At 38.9% G+C, this 20,954-nt stretch overlaps 1 protein-coding gene across 2 annotated transcripts in view; it reads right to left on the reverse strand.

The window, feature by feature from the left end:
- LOC131060183 (F-box protein 7) overlaps positions 1 to 20,954 on the reverse strand; it is a 336,958-nt gene that overhangs the window by 199,388 nt on the left and 116,616 nt on the right. For both annotated transcript variants that reach the window (XM_057993325.2, XM_057993326.2), the window contains one exon: positions 11,318 to 11,404. In XM_057993325.2, the coding sequence (XP_057849308.2) occupies positions 11,318 to 11,404 (87 nt within the window). The remainder of the gene's footprint in view (positions 1 to 11,317; positions 11,405 to 20,954) is intronic.

Raw genomic sequence — 20,954 nt, forward strand, 5'->3', positions numbered from 1 at the left:
GGTCCTCCCCCTTCTTGGGCGTGAGTTTTGACTTAGTAGAATGGGTGCTACACTTGGGTCCACATGTAAGTGGAATGAAATTCAAATGCAAGCATGGAATTTGGAGGGATGTCATTTGAATTTGAAGAATGAAGTTATAAATATGAGGCTTGGGTTCCCATTTGCACCATCTTGAAAATCTGTAATGTTATGCTGCCGAATTGGCAACAGAACTTGAGGCTTCGGAGTGCGTCTCCCTAGTGCTACCCGGTTTCGTACTTGAAATACAGTACCTAGCTGTGCCTTGTATTCTTCTACCTTTTCAGAGCTTGCCATGGACATCTTGGTGTTGAAGTGAGTCTAGAATTTGCTGATTTCGCCTGTGGCTGAAGCACATTTTTGCTCACACCTCTCCGCTGGAGCACCTGACAGTTATGGGTATCATTCCTATCTTCCTTCCCAGCACTGGCAATAAAGTTTGTAAGTTTATAGCACGTTTGTTTGAGTTTTGAATTAATTATGCAAAATCGAAATTCCTAGTCTAGGCGTGGGTTTTCTGCCTTGCATTGGGATGCGTGCAAATTAATTAAGGATCTTTTTGGGGTGTTGTTTTGATTGGTTACCATTGCACATGTTGTACGGTGGGTTTGGGACTGGTTTGAGCTAATTTGGATGTAAAATGAGAGAGTTATGAGTATTTTGGCATTTCTCTAGGCTGTTGGTCTGTGTTTCCAGCCTGCAGATTGGTTGTAACAGAAATTTATATCTTTATTATAGAAATATGCATTACTCTCCTTCTATCATTTCTATTATTGTAAGGTTAGGTAGTAGTACTACTAACCAGTTCTATCTTGTAATTCTCATCCCGCTGAATAAGTGGAAGAGGCTGGCTTGCCGCCCGATATGCAACAAATTTGTAATTTTTAGTCCTCCCGCTGAATAAGTGGTCGAGTGATAAGTTCAATGTTTTGGTCCTCCCGCTGAAATATGCAGTAGAGTGATTGTTAATGTAATGTCCTCCCACTGAAATACGCGGTAGAGTGATTGAACTTCAGTTTCTTGTAATCTTTCCCTTGGTCGGTTTACCGCCAAGAAGTTTAGTTTCTATCCTGCTGGATAAGCAGAAGGGGCTGGCTTGCCGCCCATGCATTGTAATTTTCAGTTTGTTTATTGATGCTGATGATCCCCGGAACACCGTATGCTCTCACCCTCCCAGTCTGGGCTCTCGGTGAACAAAAGGTGGAAGGGTTCCCTTTCAGTTGTTTTGCTTATTACTCTAACCTTAACGGGTTATTTGTTGTGGATGAATTGTTATTGGCCTGAAAAAACAAAAAAAAAATTAGTGGGATATTACATCAGGCAACTTGAAGAGATAACAGCTGAGAAGGATATGTATCGGGCTCGTGCTGAGCAGGCCGAAGGGTACATCGATCAACTCCTAAGACCATTACACAATGCCTCTGAATCCCACATTCCCCCGACAGCATTGGCACAGAGGACCACAACAAAATTTGAAGGAGTACGGGACACCGCGAGGGCTGTCAATGAATGGATACAAGGCATCAGAAAAAGGAGAGAACAAATCCTTGAGGAAGTAAAGGAAATGGCTCGCCACCAAGAAACCACTTTGGTTAAGTTATTAGAGGTAAAGAGGGAATCCCTCCACATCCAGGAAGTGCCTGCCACTACTCTTCCCCTCATGAACGCTCTTTTCTGGACCCATCCACAGATTCCTACATTACCCACCATCCTAGATCCTCATAACATCAGCACTCTTAAGGAATGGTACTGGACTATCAACATGAAGAATGATGCGAAGGAAATCATTGATAGAGAACACAATGCATGCGAGGTAATTCTGAAAACCATGCAGGAACTTGGCAAGATAATCCTTCAATCAATGGTTTCGGGATGGGTAAATGACCAATCCGATGAAGTGATACCGCCAGACTGGGAGGAAAGATTGGGAACAAATAAGATCACTTATTCCACTAAGGACCTAGGCTTTGACGGTGAATTCCACTCGGACATGTTGTGCTTTGAGCGTAATCGTTCCAGTTGGCAAGATGGTCTGAAGCAGGTAGACCAATACCTCAAAGGCATGCAATATAAAACTCGCCATCCTCCTATGCCTCCATTCAGTCTGCTTTTCAAATTATGTATCAGGTTCCAGGACTATGTTCGTGAGGAACGTGCAGCAGGTCGAGATCTCTGGCGGGAATATTTGCATGAAGAAAGTCAATTTTTGATAAAAAGGATTTGAAGCTGGAAAAGAAAAAGTGCTTTCCTAAAAATGCACTTTTTTCCTTTTTAAATTTTGAAAAGTGCACTTTTGGCCAAAAGGGTCATATTTGACTTTCAAGTCAACTAAAATGTAAAACTTTATGAATGCACCTTTTTGGATAATTTTGAATAAGTTCTAATTATCCTTTTTGGGTAGTTATTACTCATTTTGGGGTGGTTGTTGATATTTGCCTCCCATTTATGGGTATGGGCAGCCATGTTTTATGGATGAAGCTGGGCCACTTGTTTAGATTAGATCTAGGCCATTCATCCAATTTTGGAGCCTATTTAAAGGGGACTAGTTTCCCTCATTTTGTAAGAAGTTCTTGGATTGTTGCAAAAGCTCTGGCGAAATTTACAGGATTTAATGCAAAGTTAAGACTGTTTCCAAATTTCCTTGTGAGTGCATGGTCTCCTTCTTCACTAATTTAGAAATTTTTCAGTTATGTTTATTTCCTTTATATAGCATTTTCAAACAAACATCTGATAGAATCCTCGCAGTTCACACCATTGGGGAATGACTGATTGCCTTTCTCTCTGCATGGTTAATCTGAACCTTTCATGCTTAGTTCGGTTATTGAATACTCACTATGAATGTAAAAGTTCTAATGTTGTAGTTGATAACATGAAAATCTTATTTTCCTTTGAAGATTGCACTAGATTTATGCGAACATTGTGCTTAAGTAGCTGGTGATGCTTAGTCTAGTTATTTGGAGGTATCCGTCTGTTTGCTAAATCTGCTATCTTAGTTAGAATTTACATTTCATGTATCTCTCTCAACCTATCCTTCCCTCCTTTTTCCCCCTTTTTTACAAGAGAATCTGCAGTCCCATTGAAAGCAGTATCAAGTCAACTGAAATCATTTGATAAGAAAGATCATAAAGATTCCAGGGAACTTATCTATAAATCGCCCATCTCACCGTAAGTCCCCCTTGTGTTTCCAGCATAAACACATCAAACCACTGAGAAATCCCACAGTCAAGACCTGGCAAACGAAACCTTGAGGTTATCCCCTTTGATCAAACGTAAAAAACAGCACTAGGGATTTCCTTATCTCAAGAGAGGATAGGATACTCAGCTGGTTATTCTATTCTATGTTGGCCGTATGGAGTTTGCAGCAATGTGATTCTAGACACGTAAACAGAAGGCAATGTCGAGATGTGAGACCAAGGGAGGTTCAACAACATTACAATCCAGTGCAAAGATTGAAGGCGTGATCACGATCAAGCCTGGGTATCACCAAAATAAAGTACAAGGATAAAGGACCACCACCACAGTGCAGAAAGCCCAATAATGTCATTTCCAAAATTCTGGAAAATGGTGACAAGACATAGAATACTACAGGAGACGTACAAAAATAGAAAGTGAACTAGGTCTGAGCTGGAAAATGATTTGTTGTAGAAAAGGGATTAATCTATTGTAAAATGACAACTTTTGGGCCCAATTTAATGCAATTCAAGCGGACCAAAAGTTAGTTGTTCACCCAGCTACCAAGTTTGTCTTTTTGTTTCTTGAGCCCCATGCACTTTTGTCTTCTAGTGGGGTTAATTGAAGGCAATTGAAGAGTAGTTGAAAGGTGGTTGGGGGTTGTTGAAACCATTAACTAGAAGTTGTTAGAATTTCTAGAGGGCAAATATGAGCCATTGGATGGATTGAATCCTGGCCATGATTCAGAAGATAAAATCTATAAAAGGTCAATGCCTCTCTCATTGTAAGGGGTTGGAAGGTTAGAAAAAAAAGGTAGGTAGTAGATGTTAGAAGTAGAATTAGGAGTAGAGTAGGAATTGTTGAGCAGAAATTGTTGTAATGTCAGTTGAAGCAAGTGAATAAAGCATTGATGTATGGTCTTTTGTCATTTGCATCCTCCTAGTTGCATGATTTCTTTTCATCAAATTAGCTAAAGTTCAATGATATTAATGAAGTGTGAGGGTATCTGATTGATTTCATGTTCATACCATTGAAGTCTTGCTAACTGTAGGTCTTGATTAGTCTGAGCCCCTTTATTGTTGTTAGTTCAACTGTGAATGTTCATCTAAGTTGCAGCAGGATCGGGTACTTAATGTATGTTAATGGTCTGAAAATCCTTTTATTTCACTTTGGGGATTACACTGTTTCTGTGGAGTTGTGAATTATATCAGGCTAAGCAGGAGCTAGTTTTGTGTTAAGTTTGTCTATCCACAACACCAACCATTACTATCATTGTCCCTAGTTTTGTGTTAAGCTTGTTTTTCATGCTTGTAGAATACTCTTTCTTTGGTGATCTTCTTGAATTTCCTTTCGAATTGTTGATCTTGCCCTTTGCATTGTTGAGTTCCTCGAACATGTTGATCTTGATTTCTTCATGATGTTGAGTCTTCATGTCATGGAGTAATCCTTCTCTATCACCATCTTAGATATCTTGATCTTGATCTCCTCATGAATCCTTCCATTTCACTTTCATCCTTGCATCAAACCAGAAAAGGGAAGCATTATGAATCAAGAATGTGATAATAAAACAAAACTCAATGCTACACATTCTTAATTCATGAATGAAAATAACATTAATACTTCACTAATCATGTTTTCCAAAACCCTTTCAAATCTGGAAATGACTCTAAGTCTGGAAATGTTGATCTCCAAACCTGGAAATTGATCAATCTGTTGATGAAATTCGCCTAAACCTGGGTATTAATCTCTTTATTCAATGGAAAATTTGCTCCTCTAAACCTAATCCAGAAATTCGCACCCTTGATCTGCCACTGATTCGCTTAAAATCTGCATTTACCCCGCCTCAGTCTGATGTAATTTTGATCAAAAAATCGCCTCTTAGGTCTGCTGAATAGTTCGCTTCAAGTCTGCTTATGAAATCTGCTTCTTAAATCGCTTTTATCTGCCTTAGAATCACTTTGACTGATTTGCATTTGACGGTTTGAATGAGGTTTTGACCTCTCCTTTGTAGCACTCCCAATGATTGAATTTACAACCCCTTAGCAAGGCTGACCTGGATGTAAAAATTATTGCAATTTAATTGATTGGAACTACCTCAAGTCAGCTATGTTAAAAATTACTTGTTTTGCATTCTAGATTTTTAATTTCCCTCTATGCTAAGCGGACCTATCCCACTAACACTCCCTTGGTGATATTAGCATATGTGCAAGGATAAAGAGGGAGCACACTTTAGAGGTCGTGAAGGACAAGGATGAGTGCATCTCTCCCTTAGTCAAGGACAAGGATTTCCCAAGTGTTCCCTTACTCCAAGCATGAACAAGAAGGGTGGGTTTAAGGTCTGTTCAAGGATAACTAGGGATAAATGAGACGCAAATGCAAGATGTGCATGGACTCATATAAGTGCAAATTTCATGTGTGCATGGACAAGAAGGGCACTAGGGAAGAGTAGTTTTGATCTATAGGTCCCATGGGACCTATAGTTCAAGATTATAGGACCCATGGGACCTATAGTTCTGAATTGGAAGGCACCACCAAGATGAGGTCTAGAATTTGTTAGAGCACACCTCCAACCTATCCAAGGATTGATTTCAAAGCAAGTCAAACTTAAAGAGGTAATCCAAGACACAAGAGCACTGGAGAAGGGGAGTGAAGGATACCTAGGTGGCAGAGAACGGGAATGAAGGACAATGGAGCATTAAACACATGCTGACAAGGAATTGCAACCGCTTGCAAAGGTAGATCATGGAATGTTGAGCACTAGAATCATGTGTGCAAGGAATATTGAGCGCTAAAATGATGTATGCAAGGAATGTTGAGTGCTAAAAAAGGTGGTCAAGGACAAGCAACTTTGTGAATGAATTCCATGGATTCGGTAGGAAAAAATTAACTTTGATTGTGAATCCATGCTTAGACCTTAGACTTTGCATCTTAACTTTGAAATTCCTTGTTCAGACCAGCAATTGAATTTTTAAATTTAGAGTTCCACACTTCTTACAAGGATATGAAACAAATTTTGTAAATTTCCACATTTGAACAAGGAATGCACTTGAATTTTACACATTTGTCTAGGGATTTTTACAAAAATTTCCTTCATTTTCCCTTCCTATCAAGGTCGGAAAATCTGACCTTGACAATGAATTTTCCTTCACAACACTTTTTGCAATTTTGACAACCTTGACAACTTTGCAAGATTTTACAACTTCTGACATTCCTCACAATCTTGCCCTCCATTAACAATCCTGGAGCTCACTCACAAATTCCAGACCGGGACTTGGATTCATGACTTAACCATATCTACTTGACACTGTAACCCATTTCAAGGATTGATCAATACACCCTTTCTGGACTGACAAGACGAAAACCCTTCTCACAAACAAAGGCTAAAGGATCAAGATTATTGTCAAGCTAAAGACAACTAAACAAAACAACTAACTTAAATAAAACGAAAAAAGTGGGGGTCCCCATTTGCAATGGGACGTGTGTGTTTACAACACAATGGGTACCAGTACCAGTTGATAATGAGCCTTAGATAACTGATTTGCAAGATCAAATTCAGACATGATTCGGAGAATGGAGGTCCTAAGTTTCAGGTTACTATATCATTAATTGACTATATTGATGTCAGAATAAAGCATAGACCCCACACTGAAGATAGCTCACAGAACTATGATTTGCAGAAGGTGGAAAAATCAACTCTTCCTTATTATGATGGTTCAAAGAAGACTTGAGCTAGAGCTTGGGTTCAAAAGGTTGACACCTATTTCCAACTCAACCCTGTGCTATAAGAAGAGGGCATTAAGTATGCAGCAATACATCTTGATGGCAATGCACATCAGTGGTGTCATCATGGGATAATCACCATGGGACATGATAGGATTACTTCTTATGCAGATTTTATAGAGAAGTTGATTTGGAGATTTGATAAGAAAGATCCAGCGCTGCATTTCAAGGAGTTGGCACAGCTGAAGCAATGGGGTTCAGTAGATACATATATTGCAGATTTTTAGAGACTTTAAGTGCTGGTCAATGATATTTCAAAGAGAAGACTCATGGTTCTTTTCATGGATGGGTTGACAAATCTATTGAGAGGTAGGATTAAGGCTCTCCATCCACCCACGCTATAGGAGGCCATCAAAAAGGCTAGAGACATGGAAGCTTATATTTCTTGAAGCAAATTTCAGTCTAAGGGATTCCCACATAAGAAGGACAAAGACAAGAAACAATTTCAAAGGGAATCACGTCAGCCACAAAATGATTCGAACAGGTTGGATAGTGAGCAGTTAAATGACCTTAGGTGGAGGAAATTGTGTGTCCACTGTAGAGAACCTTGGACCCATTACATAAGTGTAGTATGAGAGCTAAAGCCAAGCAACTAGAGTACTTTTCTGCTAAGGAATTAGCATCAGAAAAATTAGAACAGCAATCTGATTAGAAAAGTAGTGAAGTAGAAAATTCATCCAAAGAAAGGTCCAAGGATGATAAAACCATTGCCCAACTCACTAGTGCTCAAAAGGAAATCACATTTAAGATGAGAGGTGTAATATAGGGGTAGTGAGTAGCTGCTTTGATTGATACACAAGCTACACATAATTTTATTGATGAGAGACTTGTAGCTAAGAGGGGATTGAAAACTGAAGAGCACGATGGATTTAAGGTAATGGTAGCTGACGGGTATAAGCTTCTTTGTACAAGTCAGATCTCTAATCTCAGTTGGGTGATTTTGAGTTGAAAGATGAATTCTATGTGGTTGACATGGGGGGCAATGATGTTATTCTTGGTATGACATGGATGTTATCATTTGTAGAGTTCTCTTTCAAATTATAGAAATTGGAAGTGAGATTCAAACACCAAGGAAAGTGGTACTCGGGATACTTTTAGGTGGGGGGCCTAGAGTGGTATCACCTAAGAGGATGGAGCAGCTGATTAGACATGATCAGGGAGAGTGGGAAGCAAAGTGTCTCATCATGCTAACAGTTCCTACAATATCAAACCAGCAAAAGAACATCTATCATCTGGATATTCAAAGGTTGCTATGTAAGCATAGCAAGTTGTTTAGGAATATCCCTCAAGGAGTTCCACCTACGAGGGGGTTAGAGCACATCATTGAATTGGAGAAAGCCACACCGGTAATCACTACTCCTTATCGGCATCCTAAGAGGCATAAGGATGATATAGAAAAGGCAATTAAAGAGTTACTAGAAAAGGGGCACATAAGACATAGCAAGAGCCCATTTACATCAACAATAGTTTTGGTAAAGAAAAAGGATGGAACAATGTAGATTTGTATTGATTACAGGGCCCTGAACAAAAAAACAAATAAGAATAGGTATCCAATTCCCAGGATAGATGAGTTGATTGATGAGTTGCATGGGGCTCAATACTTTTCTAAGATAGATTTGAGGTCAATGTGCCATCAAATTTGAATGAGGAAAGAGGGTATTGAGAAGACTACTTTCAAGTGTCATTTGAACATTTCGAGTTTTTGGTAATGCCCTTTGGATTGACGAATATTCCAGCCACTTTCCAGAGTTGTATGAATCAGATGTTAAAGAAACAATTGAGGAAATTTGCTTTGATATTTTTTGATGGCATCCCGATTTTCACTAATAATTGGGAGGAGCATATGCAACATCTTAAGGAGGTATTGAGCATCTTAGAGAATGAGTCTCTATATGCTAAGGATTTTAAATGTGACTTCGGGATGACACAGCTACTTTATCTTGGTCACATCATCAATGCAGAGGGAGTGAGAGTAGATCCTTAGAAGATCAAGGCTATTGTAGAATGGCCTACTCCCATGAATCTCACATAGCTTAAGGGATTCTTTAGTCTCTACAATTTCTACAAGAGGTTTGTTAGGGGCTTCTCATAAATTGCCGCTCCACTTACAGATTTGACTAAGAAGGAAGCTTTTGAGTGGTTTGATTCAACACCAAAAAAATTGAGCACTTCAAGTGGGTAATGTCTAAATTCCTAGTTTTGGCAATACAAATTTTCCAAACCTTTTGAGTTTGAGAGTGATGCTTCAAGAGAAGGGATAGGGGCAGTTTTGATGCAAGAGAAACACCCCATCGCTTTTGAGAGTAGGAAGTTAAGAGGTGCGGAGAGAAGGCACTCCGTTCATGATAGAGAGATGTTGGCCATTATGCATGCCTTAGCCAAATTTAGATCATACCTAGTTGGGGGTAAGTTTATCATCAAAATGGACCATAACAGTATCAAGTACTTTATGAACCAAAAGGATCTCAATGATAGGCAGCAAAAGTGGTTCAGCAGCTTGCAGATGTATGATTTTGACATTGTATATGTCAATGGGAAGAAGAATATAGTTGTTGATGCACTTTCTAGGAGGCCTCACATATGTTCTTTGGTGGAAATTTGTATTGATTGGAGAGAATTAATTGTAGAAGAGTATGCCAAAGATTCATGGACAGCAGGAGTTATAGAGGGCACAATTCATGATGAAAGGTAGACAGTTGCTTATGAGTTGATCATGTGTAAGGATAGAATTTATTTGATGCCTACTTCACAGCTTGAGGTGAAGAATTGAGAAGTTTCCACAATGCACCTATGGCTGATCACCCGGGTTTCTTCAAGACCTACACGGGAAGATCCAAAAGAGGTTTACTTGTAAAGGGCTTAAAAATAAAGTCTAAGCATGTCAGAGAGTGCCCCACTTGCCAGCAAAATAAGAATCAGCACACTTACCCAGCTGGTTTACTTCAAGCCTTACTATTTTTAGCTTTCCTCTAATTTTAGCATTCTCTATTGGTCCATGATATTTGTATTTTTCATGTTGTTTTTAGCAATCTTTACTTTTAGCCCGCAGTTATCTATTTTTAGATCATTTATCTTTGGATCTCTTGTCATGCAAGAGATGTGACTTCTAAGTGCTAGTTTGTAATAATCTTTACCATCAGGCTAACTAACAATTGTCTGGTTTTAGTTTTAGTTTAATGAATGGGATTTTATAATAAAACTTGCACTGCATACAAACAATCAATTCCTAGAGTAGAAGGAGCACTTAGCTTTTTATTTATTTGCATGCATTAACCTTTTAAACATTATATAAGTGTTAATTGCAATTAGATTTCTATTGGTAATATTCAATCCTACTCTGTCCTTATTATTATTTACTAAGTATTCATTATTGATAATCAAAAATCCAATATTCATTCAATAGATTTTATTATGCATGTATTGTCTTTGAATTGATATTAAGATGTTTTGTTATGTGTATAAGGTATATTACATCACTTTCAGTGAATTTGCAAGCCTTATATTGCATGTTTGCTTAAAGAGAAGTTGGACATCATGTCATTATACTGATCCTTTAATTTAATTTACCAAAACATTTTGTCCTTGTGTCTAGACTCTAAACCTATTCAATCTTTATTATGTATTTGCACCACTTAATCTTTGCTTTTAGGCGAACAACATAATTTATAGTAATTGCAAGATTTCTTTTAGTTTGGAAAACATTAAAACATTTTTCATTATATTAAAGTGCATGTCAACCTTTTGCCCTAGGTAAATCCAAAAAGACATTTTATTTTATTCAACGTGAGCATGATCAGCCCAAAAAAACAATGTAAAGATTGTAAATAAGAAAGTACATGTCCAAATTAGAGTTTTAGATTTTATTGTTTACTAAGAGCTCCAAATTAGAGTTCTAGATTTTATTGTTTACTAAGAGCTTCTCCTTCTAATTCATAGTTTAATTCTACCACACAATTTTTTGTTTTTTCTCACACTAAAAGGTGTGAATTAAAATGCTAACAATGTTAATCCTTGTCAGCATTAGGTAGTGATGCAGCTATTTGTGATTCAATTGTTGGCATTGGTGCAACCAATGCTTCAAGTGAAGAACGAGATGGACCATGTGATAACACTACTACATCATGCATAAGACTCTTGTTTTTGAAAAAAAGTTTGCCATTTTCAAGGTGTATTAGCTTAGGATAATAAGAAAATAGACTCACGAGCATATTATTTCATGGCCTACAAATTTTTTCATAGCATAAACTAGGGTATCTCAATATTAGAAGAAGCATCATTTACAATGTTATGACAAAGGGTGTTTAAAAACAATTTTTCCCCACCATATAAGCATTTCATTTAAACTTACTTAACCATGGTCGATGTGTAATCAAGTACTGCACAGATTTCCCACCTCCCATAACATCTGTTTCAACAGGCATTAAAAGATCCATTTCTGCATCAACAAAAAAAATCCTTCTTAGAGATTATCATTTGGCAAGACAAATCAACGATTATATTTAAGGCACTAACTACAGTTACTAAACTCAAACACAGATACATGAGAATTGAGCCCAAATGAACCATTGAATTATTGGCTGGAAAAAAATATAATCTAAACATAGATTTGGATGCCCTCTAGCTTAAAGTTATACCAAAAACGAAAGTGTGAAAGTACATTGATGTCCATGAATGACCAAAGTAAGTCAATGGGACTTGATGGTACAAGTTACAAAAGCAAATAGGACTGTTAAAAAGAGCTCCAAGAGCAAAACAAATGTTGGATAATTTGATGTAGCATTGTCAACACAGCCAGGCCAAGAAAATGTAAATACTGTATATACACTAAACTATGTGAAGTTGTGAACCAAGCCTATGGTTCTATGGTATCAGTAAATCTTAAGAGCTGAAGCATGCTAATTATGCATTAGACTTCCCTTTATGAAAAAATATTCAAGAAATTGCATAAATTAACCATTGATGTTCATCAAATAAATCCTTACTCAGGTTTTAGTTTCTTTAGTTTTTTCATTACAAATAGGATTTTTTTTCTCTCAATAAGAATCAGGTCATAACACTTTGATTAACCTAACTTCACAAGGTAAAATTCTAACTCATTATAAACTCATGAAAAGTGCTCAGCAAGGATCTTTGGTCCGCTAGCTATACAAAAGAGCGTGAGGAAACTGCAAACCATGTTCTCTTGCAATGCCCTTTTATTTCAGAAGCATGGAAAACTTGCCATGTTCACATTAGATTTCACATGGGAATAGACAAAGTAGATGACAAGGTGGTTAAATGTCTAGTGGCCTAGCCTTTTGGAATTATGTCATGTCCCCATCTTTTTGATGCAATTCTCACATTGCATTTGATGAATAAAGACACTTAAAAATTTCTAAGTGTCAAAAGTTAATAAGGAAAAAGTAACTTTTAGAAAGTTACTTTATAAGCCTAAGTTTCTTTTTTTTAATAAAGGCTTATGTTTGAATAAAGTGCTATGCGTACCTTTTAATAAAGTGGTTCAAATCACTTAAATGACATGGCATGGTGGGGCCCTTGTCATTCTTTAAAAGCCTTTAAGCCTTTAAGCTACGTGGACCTAAAAGATGCCAAGGAAGATGCTTTTTTAGTTGGATATTCCATTTAGGGTTACACCACTCTTTGGAAACGGTTATTAGACATTTTGGAGGAGGGAATTGGCATTATGTTATTATTTTATTTTCTGATTTTCTCAGCTCTGCATTAGCAGCAGAAATTGCAAGTGTTTGGAGGACGTAAACCCTCAGATCTGCATTGGTAGTGGAGGTGTACCCACTAATTTGCCCACATGGGACAAGGATGTGCCTTGTCTAGACCCAATGGGGGTCAATTTAGCAACAAAACCAGCCCAGCAATCACCATTAGGTATGATACATCAGTTCTGAGCAGTTTATCTTGAAATTGCAGCAAGTGTGGGTTCCATAATTGCAGCCGTACCATTACAGGCAGTGTCGTACCGTTCTAGAAGGCTGTGCATCAATTTTAAATTAAATGGAGGGTTCTAACTCCATTTCTTGTGCTTGATCTCATTGTTGGGATTAGAAAGGGTAGTGTGGAAGAAATCACAGTCAATTGACTAAATTTGTGATCAAGGTGAGCAAAACAGTGGGAAAAGAAGGTCAAAATTGTATAATTTTGCCTGGCAAAGGTTGGATTTCCAGCTGGTAATTGGGTTCTTGCCCAATTTGTTATCGGTAATTCATCTTATGGCAGAATAAGCAGATTGGATCCACTGATCTGCTTCTACATCATCCTTCTCAGCTTGTATCCATTTTCTGGATAGCAAACCAGCCTCAAACCCTAGCACTGGATCATTGGTATGTTTTATGCTTGTACATGTGAATGTTATTTCACTTCTAGATGATTGTAATCTGCTGTCATATAAAAAATCAGAAGCTGATCTCTTGATTACATTTCATTTTTATGTTGTTTCTTGTCATATGTTGCAAACCCCATCACCAAAAAACAACACCAAAGAAACAAACTCTTCTGCATCTTTTGTCTAGTCTCTAAGAACACCAAAAAGGCTCCAAAATATAGTTAATTAAATTTAAATTTAAATAGGGCAGCAAAAGACCTATTTAGGGATCTTTCAAATTAGGAATCTGCATGTCTCGCCTAACAATGACCACTGGGGATATTTAAATGTCCACTAGAGCTATTTAGAAGGAACAAAATTAGAGGGTATTCTAAGAGGTGGAATTATCGGTTGAGAGAATTTGCACTAGGCAAGTGATATTGGCAGCAATCTCTGAACCGGTCTCTGCATCTTTAAAAATTAGAAAAAATTCTCCAGCACAGATAGAAGTACCGATGGAAGGTGAAAAGGTATTAAACTTCCCTACATAAAGAACCCAGCAATAGTGAGTTAGCTAAGAATCTAGCAGAAAGGATCCCTCCAGCAATTTTCCAGAAGCTTCGTTTTCACAGTGCATCACATGGCAATCTAGTTGTGGCACAAGAAAGAGGCAACTTTTGTAATCATTTAGGAGAGATGATGTCAATTTCTCAACACACCTGGGTTCAGAAACTAATAATGTGGCTGAAGCATTTGATATTGTTGAACATATTAAGACAGCTGGAGTTGGCAACTTTAAAAAATCATTGCAGAAGGCAATTCCCAAATCATTATGGGCATAAAGAAGAGAGGAGGATGTCTACTCTGTTCAGTTTGGTTCTCTACATCCCGGTTATCATGGCCACCATTCTCAAGCTAAGGGAAAGAAGGTGATCATGAAGGAAAGATATTTTACCTCTGACTGATTTCTGTAACACATTTTTGCTATAGATGCTAAGGCCATTAAAGATCTTAAATTCATTCTTGGAGAAGAGGGGTTGTTGTGTTTCCAAGGGATTGAGGTTCTGCACAAGGAATTAGGAAGCTGTTGGAAAAACTAGTGTCCAACAAGGACTCCAAGAATATTGTGGTGCATCAATTTCTCTCTAGCAAAAATTGATAAATGCAAAAGTTGAAGAGGAAGTTGATGAATCTGAATACTAAGCTTCAGTACTGGAAGGAGGCCATTGTTCACGTAAACATTTATGTCATATAGCTCAAAATCATGAGAAACAGTTTAGCTGATGCAATGAGACCCAATTGTAATATCCCCACAATTTTATTTTATTTTTGTCACAAAGTTACATTCAACACAACACTTGTTATGGTTAGGAAATGAAAACCAAATGTTGTTGAAAGTAACCCTCCACTTTCTGATCACCGAGAGCCCAATCTGGGAGGGTGAGAGCATACAGTGTCGAGGGGATCACTAGATGCCAATAACTGAAAATGGTTACAATCTTTGAACGGCAAGCCAGCCCCTTCCACTTATACAACGGGATAATGAAAACAATGCAATCACTTGGCGATAAACCAGCCAAGGACAAGCTAAAGAACTGAAGAATGCAATCACTCAACCACTTGTTCAGTGGGAGGACTACAAATGAAATTTGAATCCAATCTACTGTCATGTCCCCTCTTTAGCTCTGTCTAGCAGAGACATGTGAGTTAGCCTATTATGGAGTCTTGTAGGTTGGCAATGGTGGATAGAGACTCAGTCAGGATATTCAGTGTTTGGATTTGGTGTTTCTGGCAATAGTAGACCAGTTTGGAGCAGTTCCTTGATTTTAGGAGGCAATTCCTACATTTTAGGAGGCAGATCCTACTTTTTAGGAGGTTGTGACAGCGTCCAGGGTTGGGGTTCCATGAGACCATTCCTTGGTTTCAGTTTCAGGAAATTTGGGTGTGTTTCCTAGTTTCTAGGAGCATCCCTAGATTTTAGGGATGAGACTGCCAGTTGATCCATGATTTCTGACATCAGTCACAGACAGGTGACGGGTTCCGTTTCAGACTTTTGGAGTCATTTGAGCCTTCTACAGCTATTTGGGTTATATTTTTAATATATTTAAATATTTCTTAAGTTAGCGTTTAATTAATTAAATAAGGCTATGTTTATAGCCATTTTGGAGTAATAAGGGGTTTTTGGCTTCATCTGGATGCATATGCCCATGTGTTATAGCTCGTTGGAAAGGTCTTGAACTTTTCTAAATGTTTCCCATTTGTCAGGGACCCTTTTGATGAACGGAATTCTTTTATATTAAAAAAGTGGCATTTTCTCTATACTTGGCGACTAAAAATGAGAAATAAGACTTTATAAGCCTAAGCGCACTTTTCATACACTTTTAGGGTTCGAGCTGGAGGGAAGGAGTTATAAGGAGATGGTAACCTAATTATCAAGTATCTTTTACACATTTTCATCTTTGATTTGGAGAATTTGCTTTGGAGAGCGATTCAGCATCTGGGACGAAAACCCTAGGGTCTTGCCTGTCTGGGACGTAGCCCCCAGCACAGTGATTATTGGTTCTAGCATTCAGTTTCAGTGCCTTGGAGTTGGTACGACATCTTTCTGGAGGATTCAGTGGACAGAGTTAGGGTTCAGCGTGGAGGTTGGGGTTTCCAGCTTGACATCACCTAACAGCCGTACGGCTGTACCTTGCAGCCATTTCTCTTCCCACGTGGAGCTATGTAAGAGCGTTGGACATTTGCAGCAGCTTCATTCTTGATTGCAGTATTCACTCTTTATCCAGGTTGGAATCATTGTTATTGTAATCTTCCTGGAATTGTTTGGAATCACTATCTGGATAATTATTTGATTTAAATAATCAGAAATCTGCTTGGTACGATTCTGATTTGGCTGTGTATGAACATTTATTTCCAGTCTTCTTTTCATGTACTTGTTCTTCAATTATTACTTGTTGAAAAACTATCAAAAACACAAAAATAAACAAACCTTCTGCAACTTCTGTCTATTCTCTAAAACCATTAAAGGAAACACAGGAAAATATAGTTTATTAATTTAAAAACTATAGAAGATCAGCAAGGGGATCCATCAGGGATCTTTCAGTGGTATCAGAGCTTGCATCCTGCCAGCCTATAGGGTTTATGAGAAATTGTCACATCTGGGTACTGGATAAAAAGTTTTGATAATTCATTTCAGCATCTGGATATCGGATAAAAGGTTTTGATAATTCATATCAGCAACTGGGTAGTTGTCAGCCTACACATTTATGCTTACAGTTGACAGCTGGTAAGACAATACGTTGGCCAAAGTCCCAAAATTGTTGAGAACAAACTTTTATTTCGACCTCCGGGATCCGTTGGGATATCGGTTTAGTTACAGGTAAATACCATGGCTAGAACTAAAATTGGGCACTCAAAAGTTTCATCTTCTCCAGCATGTAAAAGTAGGATGCCTCCTACCAAGATATTTAATGATACAGTTATGAGCAGCTATCATCAGTATTGTTCTCTTCCTAAGATGATACGTGAGCTCCTTTCTTTCACACAATTTATGGGTGTACCCGGAGCACACGAAGATAACTTGGTAGCTACAAGTTCAGATCAGTGACAAAGAAGGAAAGAAGAATCAAGGGTGCAGGAATCAAGAATGGACAGAGAACTTTCATTTAGGGGTAATATACCTCTACATAAGAATGTTTTGGTGCCCTCAAGTTTCGATGAGTGGGACAAGAATTTATGTGATGGTTTTGTTAGACATGTGGATTCAACTCAAGGAGACATTAGGACAGCTTTGGATAATGAATTGTCCTCACCTTCCATGCAGGGGATTTCCCAAGAGGCAACTGATTTAGAGGTTAGCAATTCTGATTTTTATGACAGTAGTGAGGTACCTTTGCATCAGCTTCAGGTATCAATGTCTACACTTGTACAAGATGGTGTCAATGGGCTATCACATGAAGGTATTCAAAATTCGGGTACCAATGATGCTTGGAATGTTGAGAACTCATATCATCATGATTCTGATTTTATAGATCAGACCTTAGAATCCAGCCCAATATGTTCTCTTAGTAGCACTGGACCCCAGGATCGTGAGCCAGTGGGTTGTACGAACACATGGGATGCAGAAGAGAGTGATGACAGTGCATTTTCAGCAGTATCATCATTGACGGATGTGGTGTTCTCAGAGGCACAGAGCAGCAGTACTTTGGATGAGGTTGTATCCATGGCCGAGTGCATACACGATGTTGACTACAGAGAGGTACAGGATACAGATACAACTTCTTTCCACAATGTAGATTTTGAGTTTGTACAGGTACAGGAGAGCCAACATTCTCGGACTCCTCATCACCTGATTGGACAACTCAAGGTTGATGACAGGTGTATAGACACAGTTATTGAGCATTTCGATGTCGCTCGCCAGTTGTTGGCTACACATAGTTGGAGCACCCTCATGATTGATGAGCAGGGCAGCAATGATTTTTCCTTACCAGAGTTTCATGCTCTTTATGGAGCCATTGGGATATTGAAGCATGAGTATTTACAGTTAGTGGCTGACCGAGATTATCTCCTTTAGAGGGATTTTATTAGTTATGGTGCTTTGTTGAGGGAAGAGGAGGAAGTTGATATCCTCTCTCAGGAGCTTGAGGCGACTGTTGTTGCATGGGAGGATACCCAGTTGTCCCTTCAGGAAGCGAACTCCAGATTGGAGGAGCTTTCTGATAGATTGAGAGTGGCACAGACATCATCAGCGACAGATACAGTACAGTGTTCTACTGTGACACTACGAGATTCACCAGAGAGTTGTGATTTGACTTATGATATTACTCCATCATTGTTTTCACAGGCGACTAGCAGTTTGTCAGCTGGTTGGGAGTATGATACTCCTATTGACTTGTTTCCTTCTCTGGAAAGCAAATCTTCTTTTACACCTCTTACAGCTGACGAGGGAAACAAGTATGTTTCACCGCAGAGCCACAGTGCTCAGTTGAGGTGTATTATGGATTTTGGATCTCAGACATATGAGTTGTCTTCGGATTCATGGTTTGAGAGCAGTGGGAGTGATGATGAGTTTGATGGACAAGATTATGACACAGAGCCATTGAGTGAGCCTACGAGAGTTCATTTAGATTACCTCATGAGGAGTGCACTTCATTTCTCTTTTAGTTCGATTGTAGATGATTGGATGGCTCGCAGATGTGAGTTGGTTCGGGACTTATACTATCCGTGTTGCGATAGTGCTCTCCCATCTTCAAAGGATAGAGTTATTGATTGCAGGCACCTGATCCAGCAATTTGGGATGGATTGTTTGCGGGATCAGCAAACAATCAACCGTTATGATGAGCAGCGACCGTCAAAGTTTTTCATCTCCTTCACACAGAGACTTCATTCAGGATCATGGGGGAAGGATGATGCATGGATTAGCAGGTGTGTTGTTGTGGATGGTTATCACAGGTGTGAGAGTTTCACAGTGGCTATAGAGAGACACGGTATCGAGGATGCCTCTTACTATCATTCTCTCTTCATGACAGATGGATGTGAATTTAGTTTTATTTGGGATCCAGGTGTTGATTCATTTGATACATCTTATAGGGATTATAGTATGTTGCTCCAGATATTAAGATTATATGGCACTTATATCAGAGGAGAGCAGCAGGAGCAGTTTATGTCCTACAGGTGGTTTGTGTGGGATCATGGTATAGACATGTGTAATACCTTTCTTTCGTGGATCCTACATGGGTTGCTTCACTTCAGATGTATAGATGTAGTCATGGGTGTACAATGGTTGTTGACACTTGGATGGTATGTTCGAAATTTCATGAGGATGGAGCTAGAGTTTACCCACTATCCATCTCAGTTTATCGAGTAGAGTGGGACGACAGTTGATCCACAGGTTGATTGTCATCAGATAGCTGACGTGGACGAGTTATGTGATGTTACTCCTAGTGAGTACTTTGAGCCAGTTGATGTGGCAGTTTCACCTGATTCTCTAGACAGGGTGATTGTTTCATTGCTGGTTGGTGATTACATATTTTTAGATGCCAGCCTGGACAGTGATGATTTTAGTCAATATTATATATTGTCTAGTGAGTTGGCATTAGATCTTCCGGCACATCAGCAGCAGTGTGTGGCAGTTGTGTGTCACTTGTGTCAGATGGGGTCAGATCACAGAGGGTCTTCCATGGATTGGCATTCATTGGATATAATGACGGATGTTATGCATGTTGGTGATCACCGACACACTAGTGATCTTGGCATTTATGGATATTTGATCTATGGAGATGATATAGTTTTCCATTGCTCACTTGAGGTATTCAGCGGGAGCTATGCTTCGCTGTGGGATCCAGGCAGTGTTGATTTGACAGCACGGGTGCTTCAACGTTTTGAGGAGCCATTCCAGACCAGGGTATTGCATGTTGTTTATATAAGAGATGAGCAGCAGTTACATGCAATGATTTGTTTACGTCTTATTTGGGATGTTGGAGGATTGGTGTTTCAGTTACTTGTGGGCAAGCATCTCCGAGAGGGGAGGACTGTCATGTCCCCTCTTTAGCTCTGTCTAGCAGAGACATGTGAATTAGCCTATTATGGAGTCTTGTAGGTTGGCAATGGTGGATAGAGACTCAGTCAGGATATTCAGTGTTTGGATTTGGTGTTTCTGGCAGTAGTAGACCAGTTTGGAGCAGTTCCTTGATTTTAGGAGGCAGTTCCTACATTTTAGGAGGCAGTTCCTACTTTTTAGGAGGCTGTGACAGCGTCCAGGGTTGGGGTTTGTTTATATAAGAGATGAGCAGCAGTTACATGCAATGATTTGTTTACGTCTTATTTGGGATGTTGGAGGATTGGTGTTTCAGTTACTTGTGGGCAAGCATCTCCGAGAGGGGAGGACTGTCATGTCCCCTCTTTAGCTCTGTCTAGCAGAGACATGTGAATTAGCCTATTATGGAGTCTTGTAGGTTGGCAATGGTGGATAGAGACTCAGTCAGGATATTCAGTGTTTGGATTTGGTGTTTCTGGCAGTAGTAGACCAGTTTGGAGCAGTTCCTTGATTTTAGGAGGCAGTTCCTACATTTTAGGAGGCAGTTCCTACTTTTTAGGAGGTTGTGACAGCGTCCAGGGTTGGGGTTCCATGATACCATTCCTTAGTTTCAGTTTCAGGAAATTTGGGTGTGTTTCCTAGTTTCTAGGAGCTTCCCTAGATTTTAGGGATGAGACTGCCAGTTGATCCATAATTTCCGACATTAGTCACAGACAGGTGACGGGTTCCGTTTCAGACTTTTGGAGTCATTTGAGCCTTCTGCAGCTATTTGGGTTATATTTTTAATATATTTAAATATTTCCTAAGTTAGCGTTTAATTAATTAAATAAGGCTATGTTTATAGCCATTTTGGAGTAATAAGGGGTTTTTGGCTTCATCTGGATGCATATGCCCATGTGTTATAGCTCGTTGGAAAGGTCTTGAACTTTTCTAAATGTTTCCCATTTGTCAGGGACCCTTTTGATGGATGGAATTCTTTTATATTAAAAAAGTGGCGTTTTCTCTACACTTGGCGACTAAAAATGAGAAATAAGACTTTATAAGCCTAAGCGCACTTTTCATACACTTTTAGGGTCCGAGCTAGAGGGAAGGAGTTATAAGGAGATGGTAACCTAATTATCAAGTATCTTTTAC

The sequence above is a fragment of the Cryptomeria japonica genome, chromosome 7 (assembly GCF_030272615.1).
Source record: "Cryptomeria japonica chromosome 7, Sugi_1.0, whole genome shotgun sequence".
NCBI classification, from domain to species: Eukaryota; Viridiplantae; Streptophyta; class Pinopsida; order Cupressales; family Cupressaceae; genus Cryptomeria; species Cryptomeria japonica.